The sequence below is a fragment of the Lagenorhynchus albirostris genome, chromosome 20, assembly GCF_949774975.1.
Source record: "Lagenorhynchus albirostris chromosome 20, mLagAlb1.1, whole genome shotgun sequence".
NCBI classification, from domain to species: domain Eukaryota; kingdom Metazoa; phylum Chordata; class Mammalia; order Artiodactyla; family Delphinidae; genus Lagenorhynchus; species Lagenorhynchus albirostris.
Window position 1 is genome coordinate 53899163 of NC_083114.1, and position 25427 is coordinate 53924589.

Below are 25427 nucleotides of genomic sequence, written 5' to 3' on the forward strand. Positions count from 1 at the left end.
TGTGGTACAGCTGGTCTACCTGACTCCAGAGCTCTTACTCACCAAATGATACAGTTTCTGCTGAGCTAGTATGCTTATGGCGAGGCAGGAAGAGATACTAATGACGATTATGTTGAACTTAATTCCCTGCCACACACTGGACCTGATCATACAGCATATAGATTTGAGCCCCAGGCCTCTCTGGAAACCCTCCCATCCAACCACGTGATTGCCAGAAAGGCTCACCCACTAGGTTACTGGATTCTACCCTCCATCACCCTGTGGGAGCCCCACTGAAACCTCTTCCCTCCACGTCACTCCAACGGGGACAGGGCTGGGAGTCCAGCTGAGAAGGACGGAGGGTCAGACCCCTTCCCAAGCAGGCAGAAGAGTTAGACCTTTGGGAAACCTTCTGACTTGTGCTACTGGTCGTGAAAAGCACAGTGGGAAATTGAAAAGCAGGCTGGGTTGGACCCTGACTTCAAGTTCTGGCCCTGCCACTCACCAGCTGCTTGACCTTGGCTGGGCCACCCAGTCATTCCAAGACTTGACACACTTAGGATGCTGAGAAGGTGAAATGCAAGATCTCGGGCAGCAGCAGAGCCAGGGTTCACATGCAACGCTAGGAAATGCTTTCTCACTCTGCTAACTGGAAGTCTCAGACAGGCCGTGGGCCCTTCTCACGAATTGCTCTCGACTTGCCCCAAAAGACAAGATTAAGAAAATAAAGAGAGGGCTTCCCTGGTGGTACAGTGGTTAGAAATCCGCCTGCCCATGCAGGGGACACGGGTTCGAGCCCTGGTCCGGGAAGATCCCACATGCCGTGGAGCAATTAAGCCCGTGTGCCACAACTACTGAGCCTGTGCTCTAGAGCCCGTGAGCCGCAACTACTGAGCCCGCGTGCCACAACTACTGAAGCCCGCGCGCCTAGAGCCCGTGCTCCACAACAAAGAGAAGCCACCGCAATGAGAAACCCGCGCACTGCAACGAACAGTAGCCCCCGCTCGCCGCAACTAGAGAAAGCCCGCGTGCAGCAATGAAGACCCAGTGCAGCCAAAAATAAAAAAGTAATAATAAAATAAATAAATTTATTTTTTTAAAAAAAGAAAATAAAGAGATAAGCTATAGACTTGGAGAAAATATTTGCAAATCATATATCTGAGGAAGGACTGTGTCCAGAATCCAGAATATCTAAAGACCTACCAGTTCCCAGGTGCTGTGAACAGCACTTACAGGCACTCTCATTGCATGCCCACTACAACACCCCGAATAGGTATCACAATTCTCATTCTACAGGTAAGGAAAATGATGTTCAGAAAGTACCTGGTCAAAGGTCAAAGTTCTTAAGTCTAAACAGAGCCAGGACCCACACACATCTGGCTCCAAAGCAATGATTCTCAACCCTGGCTACCCACTTAGAAACACCTGGAGGGCTCTGTAAACATCACAGTGCTTCGGTTGAACTGCAGATTAACTAAATCATCATCTCTCAGCAGTATTTTTACAAACGCCCCACGTAACTCCAGCCTGCAGCCAAGGGTGAGAACCACCGATGTAAAGTGAGGGCTCTTACCGCCGTGAGAAGCCCGCGCACCATGCAAGAGTAGCCCCCGCTCGCCGCAAGTAGAGAAAGCCCGCGTGCAGCAGAAAAGACCCAACGCAGCCAAAAATAAACAAATAAATTAATTTAAAAAATAAAAAAAAAATAGGGCCTTCCCTGGTGGCGCGGTGATTGAGAGTCTGCCTGCTAATGCAGGGGACACGGGTTCGAGCCCTGGTCTGGGAGGATCCCACATGCCGCGGAGCAACTGGGCCCGTGAGCCACAACTACTGAGCCTGTGCATCTGGAGCCTGTGCTCCGCAACAGGAGAGGCCGTGACAGTGAGAGGCCCGCGCACCGCGATGAAGAGTGGCCCCTGCTTGCCGCAACTAGAGAAGGCCCTCGCACGGAAACGAAGACCCAACACAGCAAAAATAAATTAATTAATTAATAAACTCCTACTCCCAACATCCAAAAAAAATAAATAAATAAAAAATAAAAAAATAAAAAAATAAAAAAAAATAAAGTGAGGGCTCTTAATCTCTCAACCAACGTTTCTCGCCTCTGGGATGTCCATTCAAAACATAGATTCCCAGGCCCCCTCTTGCAAACACTGATTTACATGTGTGGGAGGAGGCCTAGCGACGTGTGTTTTACACAGTCACCCCAGAGGACTGTTAGGGCCAGGTATGTGTCTGACTCCACCTCCAGGGCCTCAAAGGACCAGACAGGTGGGTCCCGCCTGCCCCCTGAGATGCAGGGCCAAGAGCTGTGTGACAGCCTAGAAGCACGTGCCTGGGACCAGGCCTCAGGGCGACGAGGGTGGGAGGTTAACGCCTAGATCCCTTTGCATCCACCTATGTTGTTCCTTGAAGACAATACCACCCTCCGAACCACCCAGTCCCAGCCCCAGAACAACTCAAACTGCACCAGACTCAGAGAGCAGTATTTCCCGCTCTTTCTTGTGGTTTGGAAACTCTTCTGCCCAGGGAAGGGTTAAAACAATGGCTTGGAGAACAGAGGGCGGGGACGGAAGCACAAGTCACAGTAGGCTGCCCTCGTGGGTTATTTGACATGGACAAGATAGAGCCCCGTGGAAAAGGATGCACATCCAATTAGCTTCTTCCTGTCCGCCAGCACACTGCTGCAGTACGACAGGGCTGCACCTGCGCCCCCTCCCTCCCCCCCGCCCCCTCCCCCAAGGACTGCCAGACTTGGGCAATTACAGGCTGCCTGTCTCTCCCTCTGTTAAAAGATAATTGCTACGAGGCAGCTAGCTCCTAGGGGACACGAGGGGTCTTAAGAGCACGAGGAAACCCCGGGAAGACAAAAATATCCTTTCAGCCCAGGTCATATCTTAACAGCTTTATTTCCTTCTTGGTGCTTCCTAAGGCCAAGCTAGGAGCGAGAACAGAGGCATTGTTTTCTATCTGGAGGCAGACAGAGGGGACATTTAAAGGCTGGCTGGGTGATGGGAAGACAGCTCATTCAAGGACCCGGAGCGGGCTTTTTCTTGCAAGCTGGTGGAGCACGAACATGAATGGTGAGGTCAGAGCTGGGGGTCTCAGGAGGTCTCTTCCTGCCCTGGTGAGACAAGTCTCAGAGGCTGGGCGGCCCCAAGCAGCGCCTGAACGGGGGTGTCTGCAGAGGGGGCTTCCAAGGAAGGCGGGAGCAGCAGCGCTGCCCTCTGAGAGTGCAGGGGAGGAGATCGCCCACCCGTGGGAACCTCAGACCCACAGGCATCTCAAACACAAGAACGCACAGAATCGGAGACGTGCCGATCTGAATGTCAAATATGCATCCTGGGGCAGTCAGATCAGAACCTTAACCAAACATAGAAACAAAACAAGTCTTGTGCAGTGATAGCGAGCAAAGTAATTCCTGGAAAAGAACTTCCTTTGGCTTAAGAGAACGTGTGTTTCCCAAGCAAGGAGAGGAGGGAGTGGAGGGTGGCTCAGAAGTTCAGTGCAGGGTTTTCACAGGCAGGCGGGTGGGGGGCGGCACCTTCCCTCACCACGGGACTCACTGGTGGTACAAAGGAAACAAGGTCTCCTCTTCCTCGTGTCCCTGGGGCAGCCCCCAGTCTTTGTGCTGTGTCTGGCTGGACAAAGGACTGCAGGGGGAGGGGCTTCCTGCCCTCTTTCTTCTGTCTGTTCTCCTTCTGGAATTTGCGGTCCTAAGGGACTCACTCGCCTTCAAAAGAGGCTGATCTCCCTGAATCCCTTCCTCTGTTTCACACTGGGTCGACCAGCAGTGAGCTCCAAGAGGTGGAGGATAGGGCTTCCCTGGTGGCACAGTGGTTAAGAATCTGTCTGCCAATGCAGGGACACGGGTTCGAGCCCGGGTCCGGGAAGATCTCACATACATGCTGCGGAGCAACTAAGCCCGTGCACCACAACTACTGAGCCTGCGCTTTAGAGCCTGCGAGCCACAACTACTGAGCCCACGTGCCACAACTACTGAAGCCCACGTGCCTAGAGCCCGTGCTCTGCAACAAGAGAAGCCACGACAATGAGAAGCCCGCCCACCGCAATGTAGAGTAGCCCCCGCTCGCTGCAACTAGAGAAAGCTCGCGCACGGCAACGAAGGCTGAACACAGCCAAAAATAAAAACAAATAAATAAATACATTTATTACAAAAAAAAAAAAAAGAGGTGGAGGATGAGGATAGCCAGAGGTGGGAGGAGGTCCCCAGAACCGGAGGGTGATGCGGGACCCTGTCTACATCCTCTGCCCACCACAGTGTTGGCCCCTTGAATGAAGACTAAGGTCTTTTATTCATCACTATCCCCAGTGCCTGGTGCAGAGAGGGGCTCCCTACTCCGTGTGTCACATGCTGAATGTGTGATGTGACCCCGATCCCCCAGGCCTCTCCCCTAGAGCTCTTCTCCCTCCACTCCTCTTGTGGCCTGAAAAGCAAAGCACAGCAAGGGTAACAGTTTAAGAGACGAAAGCACTGGTTCTGAAAGCTGCGAGAAGAGTGCGCTTCTGTGGTTCAAGGGACCACGATGAAGTCTGAACTTGTTGCAGGAAGAAGGAACTAACGGTGTGACCTTGAGCGAGATACCCTAAGGGGCATAAGTATGCCCACTCCCGGGTTGAGGAATAAACTGATGCAGAGGGCCTGTCCCCTAGTAGGGGCTCAGTCACTATAATTCCCTGTCTTCTGTTCTTATCAGAAAGCTCTCCTCTTCACGGGCTTAGCCTCCCGGCACCCCAGCCCCAGGCTGTATTTTCTATCCATTCAGCTGTAAACCCTTCAGAGGTCTCCCGTCCCCTCCAGGAGACAGATCACATCAGGACCCGACTGGCAGCTAGGGGTGCAGGAGGCAGGGTGTTTAGAACTTGCTGGGTCCCGTGACTCGGGAAGCATCGAGGGCAGCGAGGACTGATGGGGCGGGAGACCCTAGGAGAGCTAGTCCAGGAATCCACCATCCGGCAGGGCTAGCCCCGAAGGACGCCCCACGAGGAGTTTCTTGCACTAGCGGTGGTTCTCACACTTGGGGACTCCCCCTCCCATTCACTCTCCACTGTCCTGTTCAGCCGCGGACGTCCTCCTCGCACCCGCCCTTACCCTCGGTCCGTTCCTGTTGCCTCTGGGCCGCTGGGGAAGCACCCGAGCGGCGGTGCCGTCTTCCCGGCTTCTCAAACGGCTCGGAGTCTTGGAGTTTACCCGTTGCCTAGCAACCCTGGCTGGCCCCGGGCGTGGGGCGGTGCGGCGCAGCGCTGCGCGGAAGGCGAGCCGGAGCACGTGACCCCCGCCATCCCGCTATGTTGGAAGCGCCAAGCGGTCCCTCCCAAGTTAGTCAAGCACCGGTAATGATAAACGTGTGTAGAGTCTTTGCCAAGGCGCTTATCCGAGTCTACAAATATGCATTTGGCAAGATCCTGAGAAAATGCAAATTGTTCTCAGCGCGCCTCCGGGTCCTGCGCCCTGGTTGGGGCTCTGCTATTTATTTGCTCGTAATCCGGCGGGTCGTTTTACCACTCCTTCCTTCAGGTCCTCGTCTACTAAATGGGAATTATAATCCCCAGCCTCCTTTCTGCTACCATATTCCCTGCACATTGTATAATAATCTTAAGTCTGACTACAGCACCAGAATGGAAACTCCTGGAAAGTAGGGACTGGGTGTTTCCACAGCTTAGCTCTTGGTTGCCACGTTGTAAACATGTACTGTTTATCGAATGGATGAATGAATGAATAAAATGAATTTCTCATGGTTTAAGGCAATGAGGGGAAATAATGTAAACTAAAAGAAGGGGATTTGGGGCTAGAAAACATGGGTTTAAATCCCAGTTTGGCCATTTACTAATCGCATGACCTTGGGCTAGTTGCTTTCCTTTTCTGACTCAGCCATCCTCGTTGGCAAAGGGAGGGGACAGTGGCAGTACTTAGGATAATTGGGAGGGCCAGCTGAGCTGACGCGGCAGGGTGCCCAGGCTGGAGCTGACCGCAGAGCCGGCATCTGAAGGGAGGCCAGCTCTGTACCTCTGACGGCAAGGAATCTAATCGGAGTTCAGGGATGGGCGCTGGAGATTTGGAGTGGGGCGGACCATGTGTCATCCAAGAAGTAGCATTTGAGGTTGGAGCCAAGCCTTGAAAAACGGTTATGAGCTGCAGGGGAGAAAGAGTGGGGAGAGGATTCCAGATTGGGGGGAGGGCGGGGCTGGTGTGAGCAAAGGAGGGGCTGTTGTCATGAAAGAAAGGCATTTGGGGGGCTGGAGTCCCTGCAGGGGGACAATGAGAGATGAATTTGCAAAGGTCAGCTGGGGCCAGTTTGTGGGAGATCCGAGAGGCAGTCTAAGGCGCCTGGCCAGCTTCCCGGGGGTTTTGTGAAAGTACAGGAAGAAAAGCAAACATTCCCTCCCTCAGGCTCCCCAGCTCCTCCATAAATGTGCTCTCACCACTACCGGGCAGGTGCAACAAAATTGCCATTGAGACGGCACTTTGCCCAACCGCACTAACCAAAGGCGAGCCCAGAAGTGACTGCTGACATCAACCGCCCCTCCCCTCGACTCCCGCCACCAGTTTCTCTGAGTCAAGGAGTCCCTCAGGGTGGATGCCGAGGGCGGTGATGGGGGCTGGGTGCTGGAGCATCTGAAAGCCCCACTGAACCGGCTTTGTGTGGTCAGATGTGAATCAGACCCGGACAAAACGTCAAGACTGGCTCCACCTTGGAGCCCTGGCTGGTTGGGACTGTGGTCCCAGGTGCCCTCCTCACCCCACCCCCAGCCTTGGGAAGCTGAGGCTCCCTACACACACGTTATGCCCCGGGCAGGGAAGTGAGGCAGAGGTGGAAAAGGGGGAAATGGGAAAAGTTGAAAGGAAAACTGCCCCCTCCTTTCTCCTATTATTGCAATGATTTATTACAGGCTCCCGATCTGCGCCCCCCCGCAGAAAGCCTGCATGCTGCCAACCACCAACATGCGGCTGCGTTCACTGGGAAGACAGGTGGCACCCACGTGCAAGCCCGTCTCAGCCACCCTGGGAAGCCAGCAATAGAGCATATAATTAGAAGTAGGCACAAGGATCCAGTTTAAAAAATGCATGGTCTCTCAGATCTCTGCTCAATCACAGCAGAACTGGCAACCGAAATTCTTTGCTGAGAGCGGCCCCTGGCCCTGGACATCCCCAAGGCCAGTCCGCAATCCACTGCACTGCTGTCCCCTCTACCTCTTTTTCCAAGTTTTTATTGTGGTCAAGTACTCATAAAATCTACCACCTTAACCATTTTTAAGTGCACAGTTCAGTGTTATTAAGTACATTCATATTGTTATGCAACTGTCACCACCGTCCATCTCCAGAGCTGTTTTCATCATGCAAATCTGAGACTCTACTCCCGTTAAACAATAAGACCCCACGGCCCCCCTCCAGCCCCAGGCAAGCACAATCCTACTTTCTGTCTCTATGATTTCGACTGGTCTAAGTGGAATCACACAGTATTTGTTCCTTTTTTGTAATTGGCTTATTTCACTTGGGCTTAATGTCTTCAAGGTTCATTCATGTTGTAGCAAGCGTCAGGATTTCCTTCCTTTTTGAGACTGAGTGATATTCCGTTGTATGGATAGAGCACATTTTGTTTGCCCATTCGTCTATTGACCCTAAGGTTGCTTCCACGTTTTACTATTATGACTAATGGTGCTATGAACGTGGGGGTATAAATATTGAGACCATGCTTTCAATTCTTTTGGGAAATGGAATTGCTGGATCATATGGTAATTCTACTTACTTAATAGAATTTATCCATTTTTAATTTTTTAAAAAAGTTGTTATTTATTTTTATTTTTGGCTGCGTTGGGTCTTCGTGGCTGCCCGCGGGCTTTCTCTAGTTGCGGCGAGCGGGGGCTACTCTTCGTTGTGGTGCGCGGGCTTCTCATTGTGGTGGCTTCTCTTGTTGCAGAGCACGGTCTCTAGGTGCATAGACTTCAGTAGTTGTGGCACGTGGGCTCAATAGTTGTGGCTCACTGGCTCTAGAGCGCAGGCTCAGTAGTCGTGGCGCATGGGCTTAGCTGCTGCTCCGCGGCATGTGGGATCTTCCCGGACCAGGGCTCGAACCCGTGTCCCCTGACTTGGCAGGCGGATTCTTAACAACTGCGCCATCAGCGAAGTCCCAAGTTTTAATTTTTCTGAAGAACCTTCATACTGTTATCCACAGCAGCTGTACCATTCCACATTCCTGCCAACAGTGCACAGGGACCACTCCGTCTGCCACTCCATAGGGATAAGTGTGAACGACAGCCTCAAACACACGCCTGTTCCCGGCAAAGGCTTGAAACACGGTCGATTCTGGGAGCACAGCTGCTGCATGGAAGTCAACAGTAGCTGAGGACCATGGGCGGGAAGCTGGGGTCGGCCCGCCCAGCCCTCCCAGGCTGGCCCGGGTGCTCAGCGGACACATGAGATGCTGCAAAGAAAGCTGGGAAGACGCTGTGCATCCCCGGCGCCCAGGCCCATAGCAGCACCCCGTGGAGGTGAAGAGTTTAGGAGCAGAAGGCAGCAGGGACGCGCTGCAAAGCTGGGAGAGGCGGCCCGCCGCCCGACACCCGCCCCAAGCCCATGGAATGGCACAGAGGTGCCCAGCCGGGGCTTTGGGTTACACACTCCCGGCCCTGACACTCTGTTCTCGACCAGGGTTCTTGGACTTACCCGACCGATAGAAATTGATTAGAGGTCAGACAAGAAATTCAGGCCAGGTTTTATTGGGGCCCCTGCTGCAGCAGGAGAGAGCGAAAACAAGTACCAGGTGCCCTTGCTTGCTCCCCGAAAAGGGGGGAGCCGAGCTGGTTCCTTATATGGGGTGAGGGTGGGGGTGTGTCCGGGGGTCCAGCTGGAAGGGTGGCTTAGGTGGTCTCCGCCCGCCCCACTGGCGGTGCTGTGCGCAGGGGGCACGCGCAGTGCCCTGCTTCTGCTCCTGACACCGTTTTTGCTCCCAGCTCTTCAGAAGTGGCGGTTGGGTTTTGGGGGTCTTTTTGTCCAGAGTTTGCCCCAACTGCACACGCATGCAGTTATTTTTAGTCCCTTCTGGTTTCTTTGTATTTTGTTGCTTGAGGAGATGTGTGTCCAGGTGTAAGCACTGCAGCAAAGGGCCCCAGGTCCCAGCCTGTCTCAGCTCCAACTAAGTCCTTACTCTCTCTCTGCACCTCTGTTCTTTTATTTACAAAACGACCTCATAAGGTTATTATGAGGTTTAACAATTAATGTGAATACTTGGGACAGTCCTTGGCACACTGGAGATACTCAATAAATGCCACTCGTTATCAGCAACCTTAGAAGCAATGACCTTTAAAGGGAACTTTGGAGACTCGAGCAGGAAGGCCTGTCCTTGGTCCTGAAGAGCAGCAAGGTCACCGCCGCTGGAGAGGCCCTGGGACATTCATTCAATAGCCCTGTCTTTCAATCCTTGATACTGAGGCCCGCTCTGGAGCACTCCCCGCGCATAACCCAGCCAGAAGGCGCTGTTAGGTGCCCTCGTCATTCCCAAAGTTGAGGAAGCTGGACACGGTGTGCATTTTAGTACCAGTGGTTTATTTCTCCCCCAGGTGAGGGCACACGTGTATCAAGCAGAGGTGTGCCCACACGGCCCCTTCAGGAACCACCCAAGGGATTCTAGTTTAGTTTACATGCATTAAAAACAACTCTAGTCGCCAACGAGTGTGAAGAAGCGCCACCTTGATGTCGCCAAGTCCTGTCTGCACGTGACGGGCCTCACGAAGGTGGCTTCACGGTGCACGTATGTACAGGTGAATGGGGGAGACAGAATCCCAGAGGCCCCGTGGCCCTGCTGTCGTGGGGGCTTGGCTGGGGGCTGAGAACCACTCTGCTGACAGTGTTCTGACCAGGAGGTGGTGCTTCCAAAATGGAAATGGAGCCCCTGTCCACAGCCACACTGCCCTGCGCCCCTGCTGCGGTGTGCCAGGCTGCGGAGGCTCCCGGGCCGCGCACTCTTCAGCGGCAGGAGGTTGGAAGCGCCAAAGACCCTAACCCTGGATCCTCAGCGGGAAGGATGGTGGGTCATTATTTTCTCCTGGTCCACAAGCTCCTTCTCACCCAGCAGGTGTAGGTCAGGGGCTGGGGGACAATGGGGTGGGGACGGGATGGTGGGAGAGGTAGGGAAGACACCTATCTTCACATCAGGACACAGTCAGCCCATTCTGCTAAAACCTTTTATGACAAACTTTCCTGAAGACAAAAGAGGGGGGTGGGGGGGTGGGGGCAGGGAGAGCTGACCTGGGCATTGAGCCAGTCTCCTGGACCAGACTCTGTTCCTGTTCAGACTTGCCTCTTAGAGACTTTGTTCTCTCAAAATGCCTCCCTCGGGGTGGGATGAACCCACAACCCCATCAATCAGCTTCTTGGGACAGGATGTCTCACCGATCTTTATTTTGGTAGACAAATCAGGTGGGAGGGATGAACCCCACATCTATAGTAAAAACCGGCTGTGCTGTGAGTTTCAATTCTTTGGATAATCAAAACTCTTTAAAACACTGGCAAAAAAGAGAATTGCTTTCCAAGTGTCTGTGAATACCTGAGACTGTCCCTATCCGCGGTGAGCAAACTCACAGCAGCGATTCTGGAATGGAGGTGAGGCGACAGAGGGTTGCAGAAAGACAGGCCCACCCCTGCCACCTGGAAGCCCACCAGGCACGAGGCTCTGGTCCCCCAGCCTCCTATGCAGAGCCTGCCAGTGCCTTCCCCTGGTGGCACAGGAAGAGTCCACCTGGCCCCAGGAGACGGATTTGGACAGTGTCTGGTCTCATCAGGGATGTCATCTCCTGATCCGCCCTTCCACCTTTACCTGTGGGGAAATGGTACCCATCCGAGCAGCCAGGAGGAGGCACAGTCCAGGCAAGGGGACCCTCAAGCCTGACCTGGTCCTCCTCACTGTCATTCACCACCTGGTGAGGGTGGGGCGCAGGCGCAAACTGAACCAGGCTCCCCCAGCTTAGGGACGGCCAAGCCCCTGGAGGGCATTTCCGGTGTGGAGAGGAGGTCAAAGGAGGGAGCGGCTGGTCCGAGTCATGGGTCTTCCGTCTGCCTGGGAATCTCAGCCAACCCCAGGCTGATTCTCCCTGAATCTCAGCCACTCCCTTGCGCCAGCAGGAGCCTTCCAATCCTGCAGGTCCACGCACAGTCTCTAGATGCCTTTGGTTTCTATGAAAGAAACACGCTTGCATTTGCCTTAGTTAAAAACCAAAATGGATCAAGGAGGCAGGAACTCCCGAAAGCGTGTTAGGCTGGAAACTCATTCCCATAGTGCCTCAGGTGTTCATCTGCCACGGACAGGTAGGTGGCCCTCATGCTGGGAGAGTACTGTGGGAGAGAGGGGAGGGGACAGTCAGAACAGGGTCACACATCACCCGTTAAACCAGACACCGTACTAGCAAAAATGCTGGAACTTCTGAGGAAGCGCGAGCTGGGCCAGCCACAGTGGCCGGGCACCAAGTTTCAATGTCAAGGCCTCGTGGCGATTATCAGAGGATCCTCAAGTGGCCTGGGCAGGCTTCGTGTCTGCTGATGCCTCCAACCCTGGGGCCATCAGGACGTCTGGGTCCCAGCCTCAAACTCGAGATGCACACACCGACCAGCCACCCTAATGCGGCAGTGTGCCTAGAAGCCCGCCTAGTGAGCAGGCCGGGGGCACAAGGCCACTGACTCAGAGAGCCAGGCTCAAATCCCAGCTGTGCACCTTACTCATCCCTGACCTCGGCGGAGGCTCTCCAGTTGCTCCAAGCCTCTGTTTCCCCACCTGCACGATGGCCCTAAGAACACTCAGCTCTTCCGCTGAAAGGATGGAGTGACATAAAGCAGGCAAGACCCCTGACACGGGGGTTCTCAAACGTGGCTGTGTATCTGAGACACTGCGAGGGCAGGGGTGGGTCTAAAAGCATCCTGAAACCTAGGCCACGCCCACCAGTATTGTTTTTTATGTGATAAAACACACATAACATAAAGTTAAGCCTTTTCAAGTACCACCAGCAGCACTGGCCGGTGACCCACGAGGTTCCTCCCTGACCAACTGGCATCGAGTAGTGCAAAAGCAAATCCCTCCATAAAGCTGGGAGAGTCACGCTGTGGGCTACACCTGCATGCAGCTGGGTACATGTCTCCCGGGTCCTGGGACCCTGCGTAAGGAAAGTGAGGAGGTGGAGAGCAAGTCAAGCAGCTCAGTATCTGCTACTAGATAAAAGTGACTTGGGGCTTCCCTGGTGGCGCAATGGTTGAGAGTCCGCCTGCCGATGCAGGGGACGAGGGTTCGTGCCCCGGTCCGGGAAGATCCCACACGCCGCGGAGCGGCTGGGCCCGTGAGCCATGGCCGCTGAGCCTGCGCGTCCGGAGCCTGTGCTCCGCAACGGGAGAGGCCATGGCAGTGAGAGGCCCGCGTACCACAAAAAAACCCACAAAAGTGACTATGTCTGAATCAGCTTAGTAGCAGGTGCTCAATAAATGTTATCACTATTATTGCTTATTATCATCATTATTACTAGCTGCGTAGCTCTTAGCAATTCACATTAATCCTCTTAGACTCAGTGTCCTAGTTCGTAAAACAAGCTTGACAACTACTGGAATGATCTAAGATCGTCATGGTGATTATATCACAAGATAAATTCATTTAAATTCGCTGGCAAATTGCTCATTAAGGGTTAGGACAGGAGAGATAAGTTGTTTTCTCCTTTTGATGTGAGAAAAATAAGACTATAATTATCTTACAGAAAAAAATAAAATAAAACGCCATGAATATTTTTCTGTAAGTTCTTCCAAGTGCAGCCAAGTCGGAGAAACACAAAGTTTAAGCATTCATCCACAGATGTTAGCCGGCCTCTGCTCGGAAGTAGAGATGCGGCTTCTTAGGTTAGCACATCTCACATCACACGTAGGACCTGAGATTCTGCATTTCTAACAAGCTCCAGGTGCTGCTGGGCAGCTAACTCCAAGTAGCAATGGTCCACAGGACCCTGACTGTCTCCTAGCGCCAGGGATGTTTCTGGGGTCCAGGTCTAGGCCGTTCACACCAGAGATGGACGAAGGCTTCCTGCTGGGGGGCAGGGAGTAGGGGCCTGAGACCCCTTAACCCAGTGGGTCTCAACCAGGGGCAATTTAGCCCCTGCCCAGGGACATCTGGTAATGTCTGGAGGCGTTTTCAGTTGTCATGGCTGGGGGCTATGGAGTGGGGATGCTACTGGCATCGCGTGGGTGGAGGCCAGGGATGCAGCTAAACCTCTGACAGTGCACAGGACGGCTCCCGTGACACACAGCGCTCTGGCTCAAAGTGTTGGTACGCCGAGCGAGGAAGCCTGCCCCTGAGCAGGCTTCAGGCTTTGCCTGGGAACAGGTTAGAAATGCAAATCCCCGAGCCCCACCCCAGATATTCTGAATCTGAAGCAGGGTGGGCCCAGCGGCCTGTGTTGCAATGAGTCCCCCAGGTGATGGATGTTCAAGAGTGAGACCCTCCTCCGTGAAGCAGTATTTTCCAAACTTGCTTGACGACGAGGTTCACCCGGGCTACGTCTTCAGTGAAGTCCCTGGACTGGTATTTTTAAACAAGTGCCTGGGTCATTTTTGTCCATCGGGCCCAAGATACGGTGCCTGGAAAGACAGGAGGTGATTCCTAGAAAGCAGAGCTAAGGGAAAACACATTTCTAGCCGAGGGAAGAGGCTGTAGGTTCCGATGGCCTGGCTTGATATCACCCACCTTAGTGAAATCCCCAGTGTCCCAGAGATGGGGCTGGCAGGGGGAGGGATTTTCCGTACACCAAATGCACTGAGTACCGATGAATAATATTTAGAGCAGGTGCAGGGGGAGAGTGGGGAGCGGTCAGTTGTGTCCTCTTTACTGGGGCTCACGTCCGTATCCTCCACGCTGTGGCTTCCTTGGTCAGCAGGCTCAGCCGTCTCTTCATGCCTCTTGCATGTTAGGAGGGGAAGGGGGTCATCTCTGGGGCAGGTTGAGCTGGGCAGGGCAGGGCAGTCAACTCTGCCAAAGCAACTGGAGTTTCTGGGCTGGTCTCAATTATAGCGGGGGAAGGTTTAGTCCGTCCTTGTCCTTGCAAATAAGGTCAGTTCTTGATTATCTCTGCTAATGTCAGGGAGAGTGGCCTGGATCTTTCAGAACAGAAGGTAATCCGAAATTCATTTTTATTTGGCATCCCAGTGCCTCGAGTAATTTATTTTTCACAGCAGCGGATCTCCCCTAATTATGTTGTACTGAGATTAATATTACAATCAATCTGCATTCCTGGGGCCACAGCAGCTGGCGGGAGGAAAAAAGGAACCCCAGAGGCTTCTGGTTTAGAGAGAAGCCAGCTTGGGATTTCAAAGGTGCCAACTCTGGAAGCAGGCTTGGACCAGCCGCTCTCCCTGCCTCAGGCCCCCAGGGAGCGAGTAAGGCCTGGGTCTAGTGCTGTTTGTAAAAGGACAGCAGGGAGGCGCTCTGGGCAAAAAGCAGCAAGGTGGGGAGAGCCAGAGGGTCCGTCTGGGCACGACACTGCACACATTTGGGGCCGGTCATCCTGGGTGGTGGGCGGTGCCCTGTGCTCAGCAGCTCCCCTGGCCTCCACCCACTAGATGCCAGTACCAGCGACCCCCCCAGGTGTGACAACCAAAGATGCCTCGAGACGTGGCCAAATGTCCCCCGGGGGAGCAAGCTCCCTCCTGGGTGAGACCCAGTGCTCCAAGGTAAGGCTCAAATGTCACCTCCTTAGACCCCGAAGGAGCAGTTCCTCCCTCTAGTCCTAAAGCACCACACGGCACTTATTACAACAGCCTTCTGAGTCTCTCCCCTCCCCCCCCCGCCCCTGCAGGCTATCCATGTCCTGAAGATGGGCCTGGGTCCCCATCTCTCCTTCCGGGGTCCGGCACTGTGGTTTTCCCCAGGCACACTCGCTGGATTCCCTGAGCGCACGTGAACGTTGCGGTTCTCAGGGCCAAGGTCTATTTCATTAGTCCCCCGTCCTTGGGGCTCCAGGGCTGCTATTTCACCAACTAGACGGCTCCTTCCAAACTACCCGGATGGGGCAGGTGAAACACCTCGCCCAGCCCAGTGAAGGCAGGGGCTCCTTCCCAGACAGACCCCTGGCTCAAGAATGCAGACTTCGACCTGGTCTTAGAGCCCCCTCTTTCTTACATAGGCCACGCCTCCGTGGAGGAGGTGGGGTGGGAGGAAGCTTGAGTGACAGCAGGAGAGGGTGAAATAAACAGGTGGCTCAGTGTCACAGCACTTACTGCGTCACACAAACACGCTTCTGTAAGGATCAGTTTCTCCCATGCTCCAACCACCTATGTGCTGTGCGATTACATCCCATTCTACAGATGGGGACACTGAGGCACAGAAAGGTAATGTCCTCGCCCAAGGCCACAGAGGTCATAGGCAATGAGCTGGCATTGGAACCCAGGCATTTGGTACTGGAGTCTGTTTTTTTTTTTCCTCTCTTTTGGCCATGCCACGATGCTTGCAGGATCTTAGTTCCCCGACCAGGGACGCAGCCTGGGCCGCGGCAGTGAAGCGGTTGAGCTTGTTTCCGAACCTCAGCTGTCTCTATTCGCGGCTGTCTCAGCCAGTGGTATGGGGTGGCCCTCATACTTCTCCAGGGGCAGACAGCTAGCACACCCCTCGCACCCCGATGTTGCGTCTAGGTCCCCTGGCTGGGGTGGAGGGTGGGTGGGAAGGGCGGACCCCACTTGGGCACAGCCTGGGGACGTCAGGAGCTGCGGCGGTGGGGGGCGGTTTGGAGCAGGCAGGTCTGGTATTAGCCCTCCCAGACCTGCCACCACAGGGGCCCCTGACCCTCTAGCCTAGGGTGTCAAGGTAAACGTAAATCTAAAAAGAAAAAATTTCCCTGGTGCAAAAAGGGAAAGAAATGCTTCTTTGAGCAGCATTTCCTTTAGAAAGCTGATCATCATAAATTACTCCTCTGTCCCTCTGAGAGGTGTGTAAACCTTTTTAAAGGCCAGCGAAGGCTCTCAGCAGTTTTACAATCCAGGAACGTTTTCTTCCGGGGCTGGGAGCCATCTCTGAAATGGTAGCATCAGGGAGACTGTCCCCCATCTCACTAAGTGCCCATCTCCCCGGCACTTAGTGAGCCCTGATGGCCACACAATTAGCAGGTGGATTTAGGATGAACCAGTGTGACAAATGGTGCTGCCGAGTCCCCCAGCTCACTAAGTGCCCATCTCCCCGGCACTTAGTGAGCCCTGATGGCCACACAATTAGCAGGTGGATTTAGGATGAACCAGTGTGACAAATGGTGCTGCCGAGTCCTCTTGCTGGCGGACAGGAATCGCTTATCTTGAGGACGGGTACGGAATGCGGTGCCTCTATCTGCCTGGCTGTGTAGGATGAGCTCTGTCTTTACAATCCCCTTAGCAGACAGCCTGCGATGTGCATGGCAGTCTGGTTTAATGCTTATCTGGTAACAAAACTGTTTCATTCTTTTCTACCTGTGGCGGGGAGTCACTGGGTCCGCAGGAGGTTTTCTCTTCAATTATTCCCCCCTCCCCACAAGGGCAGTGCCCTTGCCCCGGGAGACCAGGTTACCGTGGGCGGAGGGGAGCCTCTTCCAATGAGCGGCACATTCTCGTAGCGTGGGTTCCCACCGAAGAGCAGAGCTTGGTTCCTGCAGGGCCGAAAGGAGCGGGGAGTGCTCAGGCTGGGGAGGCCGGGTGGGGGGGTGTCTGCTCAGATTTCTACAGGAGGGTCCCGGGGGTGTGCAGATGGGAGATGGAAAAGGACCACGGATAGACGGGAGTGAGGGCAGGAAGACAGGGAGGCCTGGGGAGGAGCAGATGGGGTGATGGCGCCGGGAGCAGTGTGGCCTGGAGAAATGCAGCTTCTCGGGCCTTCAAGCTGCCCTGCAAGCTTGAGGCAAAAGACCTGATGCCTGCAGGGGCTCTTCCTCCAGCACTAGATGCTCCCCGGGGGCCTTCCCACCTGGCATCCTGGCGCTGGCCTCGGATGCCTCCTCCCCACCCGGCTCTCTGGACCCAAACGTGCTGCCCGCAGATCCAGCCCGATGTGTCGGGGGAGGTACCGGGGAGGCCCTGGGAGCCCTGCCGTACATGTACTCCGAGACGGGGGCATTGGAGATAGTCTGGGCCGGGGGCTGCAGGCTGGTCTGGCTGCCCAGGCCGCTGCTGTAGCTGCAGAAGCTGCGAAGCTGCCCGCGAGGGGGGTTGTGGGCAGCGATGCGCCGGGCCTGGGGGTTGAAGAGGTCCTCGTCGATGTCGTCGTAGTCTCTGTCCCTAGAATGACACGTAGGATATGGCCAGCTGTGAGGGGCGAGGGAGGCTCCAGGCAGTGCGGCCCCGGCCCGCTTCCCTATCTTTCCTCCCAGGACTCTCCCTCTGGCCACAGGTGTTTCCTTGAGGTTCTTTGATATCACTCTGCTCCATTCCCAACTGCACATCCACCTCCTCCAGGCAGTCCACCATGCTGACCACAGGCACACGGACCCTCCCTACCCTGCTTCCTTTTCTGATCTACTCTGAAGACACTGAAATACCATCTTGTCTCTGTCTATCTCCTCAATGAGACTATAGGTGCCCTGGTGCTACAATATGTCCTTCTGGTATTCTGAGGCACCCCTCCCAGCAGCAGCATCACACCACAAAGTCCTGCAGAGGAAGAGGGGATAAGCAAAGGATGCCAGGCTGTGGCATGACGTTGTCACCATTCTTGGCCCTGCTCCTGCCCTGGCCCCCTCCAACCTCCTTTTGGGGTTCTGTCTGGACTTTCAGGGACGCTTGGGCAGAAATCCAGCCAGCCTGTTGGGGCTGAATGCCTGGTCCCCCTGCTGCCCTTCTCCATCTCAGGTTAGCAGCTCTCGGTTCAGTCACAGAGCTGAGCCTCCTGCCTCCTCCCCCAGGAAGCCGCCCAGGCAGCCCACCTGGTGGCAAAGTGCTTCCAGGCCCCTGGCCCCATGCAGATCATGGTAGAGAAGGTGAGGGCAGCCAGGAGGGAGAAGAGGCCGAGGTACAGCAGGCCCTCGAGGCCGTCGTAGCAGATGCCAGTGAGGGCGTCCAGGTAGTCCTGGCAGAGGAAGAGGGACACACAGTTGGAGGGGGAGTGGGACACAGCCTGGGGTTTGAGCTGGTCTCTGAAAGCCCCTCTCCCCCAGCCTGGACTCGGGATCTCTGCCCCTCCCCCATCCCAAGCACCTTGAACAGTCCACGCTCGGGACCGCGACACGATGGGGCGTCTCGGGTTCTCTCTACAAGCCTTTGCTGAATACCTACTGTGTGCTGGGCTCTGAACAGGGCAGATGAGCTTGCAGGGTGGGGGAGCCAGGGGACAGGGGCATTCAATCTGAGGCCAGGACGGCAAGGAGTGGAGTGTGCCTTGAGCAGCTGAGGCAAAGCAGACAAGCTCGGTGTGTTCAGGAAAGAGGAAGAAGGCCAGCAGGGGACAGGTGAAAGGGCACCAGGTCATGCTGGGCCTCGCCGGACAGGCGAGGAGTTTGAATTTTACACAAGGTGATGGGAAGACACGGGCAGGTTTGGGGATGGAAGGGATGTGATCCGATTCATTTTTTTTTTTTTTTTTTTTTTTTTTTTTTGCGGTACGCAGGCCTCTCACTGTTGTGGCCTCTCCCGTTGTGGAGCACAGGCTCCGGACGCGCAGGCTCAGCAGCCATGGCTCACGGGCCCAGCCGCTCCGCAGCATGTGGGATCTTCCCGGACCGGGGCACGAACCCGCGTCCCCTGCATCGGCAGGCGGACTCTCAACCACTGCGCCACCGGGGAAGCCCGATCCTATTCATTTTTAAAAGACCGCTCTGGCTGCCTGGCTGCCATATATGAAAGGTAAGGGGACGGGAGAAAGTGGGGACCGGCTAGGAGGTCACGGTTGTCACCCAGGGGAGCGGGATGGTGCTCGGACCAAGGCGGAAGCTGTGGAGGGAGAGAGAAGTGGACGGAGCAGGATATATTTGAGAGTATAGCTGTGAGGACTTGCTGAGGGATTGGATGTGGGAGGGGAGGAAGGGTACTGGGGCGACTCCCATGTTCTCAGCTCTGAAGTCAGACTGCTGGGGTCGGAAACCCAAGCCCTTGCATTGATAGCTCTGGGATCTTCAGTAAGCTACTTTTTAGATATACATACAGATAGGTAGGTAGGTAGATAGATACATCTGTCTATCTACCTATCTATATCTATCCATCCACATACATAGACACACACACACATGTTGCTTATCTATAAAATTTCCCATAAAATAACATGTATCTCACAGTAAAACTGTGAGGACTCAATGACATGTTGGATATAAACTGCACAGAACAAGGCTGAACACAGAACCAAGGACTCAGTAAACCGCAGCTGTGAACGTTATTACGAATATTTGCTTGAATTCCACATGGGATGTGAAACATCGACATGCACTGGCTTTCCGCTCTGGGGGAGAGAGGGCCTCACATACTCCCAGTGTGTTCCCTGCACGATTGTCCGACATTCCAAACTCCTAGAGATGACCCTGGCAATGAGAATGGGATGTCCACTTGCAATTCAGGAATTGGTCAGGTGGACCAGATGGCTGGGAGTCTGGGCAATGGGGAACAGCCACCCTCATATAGCTCAGGGCCCCCCAGCGTTCTAGAGGTAAACGGATCCAACTCTCCTACCTGCACCCCCGGGTACCTTTCACTGAGGCTCCCTGGCTCAGCTACTGGAGAGAATCCAGAAACCAGGCACCTCTTCCACCCCATTCCCTGGCCTGAAGGGAGCCCAGGTAATCACTCTCCCAGCCTCTGCAGCCTTGTCTCTGGGAAGATGTGGCCTGCTGGGGTGCCCCCCACCCGCCTTCCACCCACGCCCCCAGGGCCACCCCGGCACCTTGTGCAGCCCCCGGCAATCCAACATGGCCATCAGCTGGTGGAGGCTGGACTCAGATGAATTCAACAGGAGCTGGATTCTGAGCAGATCTTTCTGAAGCAGGAAGAAGGAAAGAGACAAACATGCAGACAGACAGAGAGGCAGAGAATGAGCGCTGGGGGGAGGGCTTGTGGATAAAACCGCAAACCGCAGCTTGTGCGGAGAGGCCTTCAAAGCCAAAGGAAGCGGCTAGGCTGCCGGGAGGGGAGGGAACACTTTCTTTCCACAGCCCGGTCTCCGAAGCCCGGCCCTGTGGGAGGTGGCCGGCCACCTTACCTCTGCTGTGGGGAAAAGCGGGACAGCAAACTGCAGCAGTCCCGTCACCTGGATGTGCATGGTGGTCAGCGAGCGCTGGAAGATGGTCAGTGCCTGGGCCAGGAGAGACCAAGGTCCCGCATGATCTTCGATTCCCAGGAGACCCCCGCAGCTGCCTGATTCCCCTCCCCCGTGTGCAGCTGCAGTGGCTTCCCTGATCATGGCCCTTCCTGCTTACAGGAGGTCTTCCCCTCAGCCCTCAGGCTTCTTGAGAGCGGCCCCATTCTCTTGCTTCCTGCTACTCTAAATGTCCTGCTGGGACAGCCTTGCCCGGGGGTGGGGCTTGTGAGAAATGCAGAATCTTGGGCCCCAACCCAGACCTACTGCACAGCCTCTGCATGGTAACCAGCATCCAGGGTGGTGGATGGGCGTGCACGCTGACCGAGAGCACTGTCCCCTGCACAGGACCCCAAAGAACACCCAGCCACTGCCACCCTATTGGTCAGTGCTGGGGCTTGGGGACAAGACGGAGCGAGCTGACCACCAAGGGGGCTGGGGGCAGCGTGAGGGCTGGGCTGGGCGGGCCGTACCTGCTGGAAGGGGCTGCTTGCACTCTGACTGCAATACAGGTAGTAACGGGTCACCTCTGCAAGGCAAAGACACTGGGTCAGGCAGGAGCTCACACGTGACCAGGTGCTCATTCACCCTCAGCGGCCAAGCCGGTACCCGAGCTCCCGAAGGAGGTAACTTCTAAGAAACGACCCAGTGGTCCAGCTGGACCTGAAGTACAGGGGTGGGGAGGCAATGGGTGACTACCGTGCTGAAAGGGGTAAGTAGAGGCACAGCCTGGCTGACCACGGGCCTGGACTGAGCATCCTGAGTGGCTCTGACCACAGAGGCCCGAGAGCTTGTTACCTGTGCGGAGCTGGCCCTCCGTGATGTTGAGGATGAAGGCGTCGGGAGCCGCGCAGAAGTCGCCGGTGCCCTGAGCCGGGGAGAGACGGGAGGGGTGGAGGAAAGTCACACACCGGGGCCCTGGGAGGAACCGGGTGCCCTTGGCCCCAGGCACGGGGACCCCGCAGCTCAGACCCAGGTGGGCAAAAACAGTCAACAGCCATCCTCCCTGCGCTCGAATCCTGGCTCTGCCCCTGCCCAGCTCTGTAACTTTACAGACAAATGCCTTACCCCGTGTCTCAGCGGCCTCCTCAGTCACATGGAGAGAAAAACGCTATTCATCTAATGAATTAATCTACATAAAGTACTCAGAAAAGTGGCCAACAGCAGGCACTACGATCCCTTAACTCTTATTTCCAAATGCCTCTTCTGGGATGGACCTGGGTCAAGGGTAAGCTGCGGGACGTGTCTTGGAGAGTTATTTGCACCATGACCTCGTTCGCTCATCTCTGTTTTATTTTTTGTCTTGCGGTTACCAAGTCCATCCCCGCTCTGGGGCTGTCCATCTATGAAGCCTCCCTCAGAATCTCTTTCTAAAGAACTACATTGGTGCTGAATCCATCTTCGAGCTTTTGGGTGCAGGTCCTGTCATGATGAGATGGGGGACCAGGAAGCGCACGGGCTGAGAGGACACGGGTTCCGGGCTCTGCCACTGCTGCGTCGGGGGACTGGGACACCGCAGCGCAGCCTGGCTAGGTGACCACCAAGGGCCCACAGGGCTGAGTGGAAGCACGTCTGGGCCCTGGAAGAGGCAGCAGCAAGGATGCCATCCTCTGAGCCAGGCCCTCCCCAGATCTGGCCTGGGGGGTGCAGTGGGACACTGGGTAGACGGGGACTTCCACATTTCAGAGCAGCCAGGGGAAGCTCTGGTCCTCTGGCCTGTTCCAAGGGGCACCCCTGCTCCAGTGCATGCTCTCCAAGCCGGGAACTCCTCTCCATGGCCCTTTCCTGCCAGTGCCCTGTCCTCCTTCAGGAAGGGCTGCCTCAGGGGGCAATGCTGGAGCATCTCTCATTCACTCACCGAATTGACAAATATTTATTGAGTACCTACCAGGTGCCACATGATGTTCTAGGCATGAGACACAGTGGCAAGCTGTACCACGGCACTTCTGGTCTAGAAAGTGTGTGTCTGGGTGGGAATGGGGAATAAAACGCCCCTCCAGATACAGAGCTTCCACAGAGCCACATCTGTACCCGCGCACATATACACGCTCACACAACCACGTGCCTCAGGACCCTGGGAGAACCGTTTTATACTCAAATCACTAGGTCCATCATCAGACTGGTTTATTAATATAAGTCAGAGCTGCCGCACCAGCGGGCCCAGGGGTGCACCCTCACCCTCGTTACAGGAGTGGCAGAGAGAGGGGAGCCAGAGCCGGGCAGGGCCATGGGGAGGCCTTGGGAAACATGACGAGCGAGGCCGCCATCTTGGTCTGGGTCACCCCCAACAAGTTTGGGATCCAAAGAAGGACAGGAGGCCGCCGGCAGAGGCTCCACCAGGGATGTGCCCCTCACCCCCCCTCCTCAGGCCAAGTCTGCTCTTCAGACCCTCAGTGAGGATTCAACCTTCCTGTCGGTGAAGACAAGGGCCGTATGTGCGTGTGCACACGTGTGCTTTCTTCACGCAACGGGGATGGGGATGGGGGCGGGGGAGGGTGCGCTGAGCACAGCTGGAGTCGCCCTGTGACCCTCCTAGACAGGTAGTAAGTGTGCAGGAAACCAATGGACCCTTACTGTGTGCCTCCCAGGGGTCAACCAACCCATCCCTTCCCGACAAAAGCCCTTCCAGGCGACTGCTGTTCTCCCCATTTTACACAAGAGGAGACAAGGAGAGGGAGGTCTGGGGAACTTCAGTTATGTCCCCGGGGCCCCCTGCTGGGGGGGGAGGGGATGAGGACCCAGCCAGGGGGGTTCCAGAGGCCAGGCTCCTTGGGCGTGGAGTATATAATTGTAATATTTACCTATTATTTGCTTTTGTATTTGTTCAAAGTATTGGCTATTTTTATAAAATTCTTTGGGAGTTTTTCCTTTATTGATTGGAAGCAGATTATTTTTTGCACTATTAAAATAAGCTTATTATATGAAATATTAAAAAAAAAAAAAAACCCTCACTGGGTCAGGGCCCAGCGAGGTGGGCCCGCCGTCCCTCCGTGGCCGATTCTCAGGGAGACCTCGGCTCAGTCAGTGGTGCCTTGCGGCCAAAGCACCTGGGTGACCCTTTCCTCCTTCCTCTCCCGGAATCCACTTCTCCCCCTTCCTTCTCCTTGGGCGCTCTCTCTCCTCTCTGCCCCTCACCCTTCACCTCTGCCTTACACTCCTGACTGCACAGGGGGTGGTCGGGCAGATAAGGCTCAGCTCCTGGCTCCCAGCTCCCTCCCCATCACATTCTTAGGGGCAACAGCTAGGCCTCCATTCCTGTCTCATGGAGGCCCTTTGGTTGGGGGGGGGACGGGGAAGGCAGGGGGTGAGGCCACCCCTGCAGCGGGAAGGCAGTGTTGGAGCTCTGGTCCCACAGATCTCAAAAACAAAAACACCACCCCGAAAAACAGGCTCAGAGAGCAGGGGCAGTGGCCACACAAAAGCTCCCCACAATAGCCTTTGAGGGCCTGGCTCCTTCACCCCCAACTTCCTATTAAAATGCAGCAGGATCCGTAGCCCCATCAAAGGCCCATTCACTCCCTCACCCTCTCTCTCTCTCACACACAAGGGCCTGACTAATCGAATTAGGGAAATGGCCTTTCTCTCCAGCTCCCTGGCATCCCGGGGCTCTCAGCTGGGAGCTGAAGTCCCCGCTGGGAAGGAGCTGTCTCCCAAAAGGCAGCCTGTGGTGGCCAGCTGGAGGCCATCACTGCTTTGAGAAGGCAGATGGGGGAAGGGCCCACCATATGCAAGCTTCCCTGCGCCCACTCTTGTCCCTGGAGGAGAGGCTGTCGCCAGGCAGCTGTGCGTGGGGCTCTGGCCAGCAGCCGCTCCCCCCAGACCATGTACAGCCCACCCAGCTCCAGATGAAGGCAGGATGCGCTCGAGTATGGCCTGCGCTCTCCTCCTCTGCTCTTCCCTGTATCTGGAGGGGCCTCAGCCCCGGGGATGTAGGTTCCACCTGTCCAGTGTTCCCTCCTGCCCAAAGCCATGGGCGGAGGGGAGACAAAACAGGAGATGCCCACCTCCTCCCCCTGCTGGACAAGCTTTGCCCAAAGCTACTCTGAGCCAAGCTGCACCAGGGTCTACTCATTTTGGGGGCGTCATGGATGCAAAGTGGTCAAGGCCAGAGCCACCAGCCAGCCCCCAAGTCCCTGGGCCAGGCACGTATTTGGGTAGAGGGGTTCCAGTGAGCCCTTTTCTTTTCTCCCCAGGTTGAAAGGGCAGAACGGATGCAGGTCACGGGGTTACTCTGTGGCCCTTAAGTCAGCTAGGTGTTCCCTGAAATCCCTTGGTACATCCTGCCCCCTGTGCCACACACACACACACACACACACACACACACACACACACACACACACACACACACACACACACACACACACACACACTGTGCACCACCATGTATCGATTCACATGGGATTGCAGTGATCTGCCTACACGTCTTTCTTCTGCGGGCTGTGACTTAGTCGAGAGCAAACATCATGTCCTCCTGTTTCTGCATCTCCAGGCACCTGCACCATCGAGCGCCACACAGCCAAGCATCAGCTGAACGAACGAACGAATGAATGAATGACACGCACACAGCTTCTCTAGAGCATTAGGTCTATTAAAGACCAAACATACCTGCACAGGAAGCTTCCCCCCTCACACTCCTGACCCACCTTGTGTGTGTGTGCGTGTGTGTGTGTGTGTGTGTGCACGCTTGGTTTTGTTTTTTTCACATCTCAAGGCACCACACCAGGAAACATACACCACTGCGTTTTAGGTGGTGCGTGCGAGTCCAAGGGCAAGGGGACGGGAAGCAGGTGAAACGCCACCTTCCACGTTCCTGACACCGGGGAAGCCGGCCCAGGAGTGTGCTTCTGAAGCTGGAGGGCTCCTCCAGCCTGAGGTTCAAACCCCGCCCACACCCACCAGACCTGGTTAGTTCTTTATACCCAGAGAGAAGGCACCTGGTCACCTGTGCCCGTCCTCACAAGCCGTGGCTGGGAATGGGCCAGCGGGGCGGGAAAGGTATCAGGCTCCACGGGTCTTATCTTGGCTCTGCCCCGAAATGCCTCGTGACCCTGGGCAAGCCCCTTCCTTTCCCTGGGCCTGTGTCCCCATCTGAAGGGGGAGGGGCTGGCAGAGATGAGCCCGGCCCCTTTAGTCCTGAGACTCTGCGATTCTAGGTTAGGGACTGAGACTGGCAGC

The 25427-nt window shown here is 55.4% G+C and overlaps 1 protein-coding gene and 1 non-coding gene across 4 annotated transcripts in view; one reads left to right on the forward strand and one right to left on the reverse strand.

The window, feature by feature from the left end:
- Positions 1–10168: 10168 nt before the first annotated feature.
- TTYH2 (tweety family member 2) overlaps positions 10169–25427 on the reverse strand; it is a 39425-nt gene continuing 24166 nt past the window's right edge. For 2 of the 3 annotated variants that reach the window (XM_060135200.1, XM_060135202.1), the window contains 8 exons: positions 21051–21120; positions 20726–20781; positions 20157–20249; positions 19842–19934; positions 17899–18041; positions 17072–17254; positions 16551–16629; positions 10169–11329 (listed from right to left, as the gene is read on the reverse strand). In XM_060135200.1, coding sequence (XP_059991183.1) covers positions 11249–11329; positions 16551–16629; positions 17072–17254; positions 17899–18041; positions 19842–19934; positions 20157–20249; positions 20726–20781; positions 21051–21120 — 798 coding nt within the window. In that variant the 3' untranslated portion in view covers positions 10169–11248. The other variant, XM_060135201.1, reaches the window with a different exon arrangement.
- Positions 11996–12123, forward strand: LOC132512450 (small nucleolar RNA SNORA35). Its single transcript, XR_009538178.1, has one exon. It is a non-coding gene; the product is annotated as a small nucleolar RNA SNORA35 (small nucleolar RNA).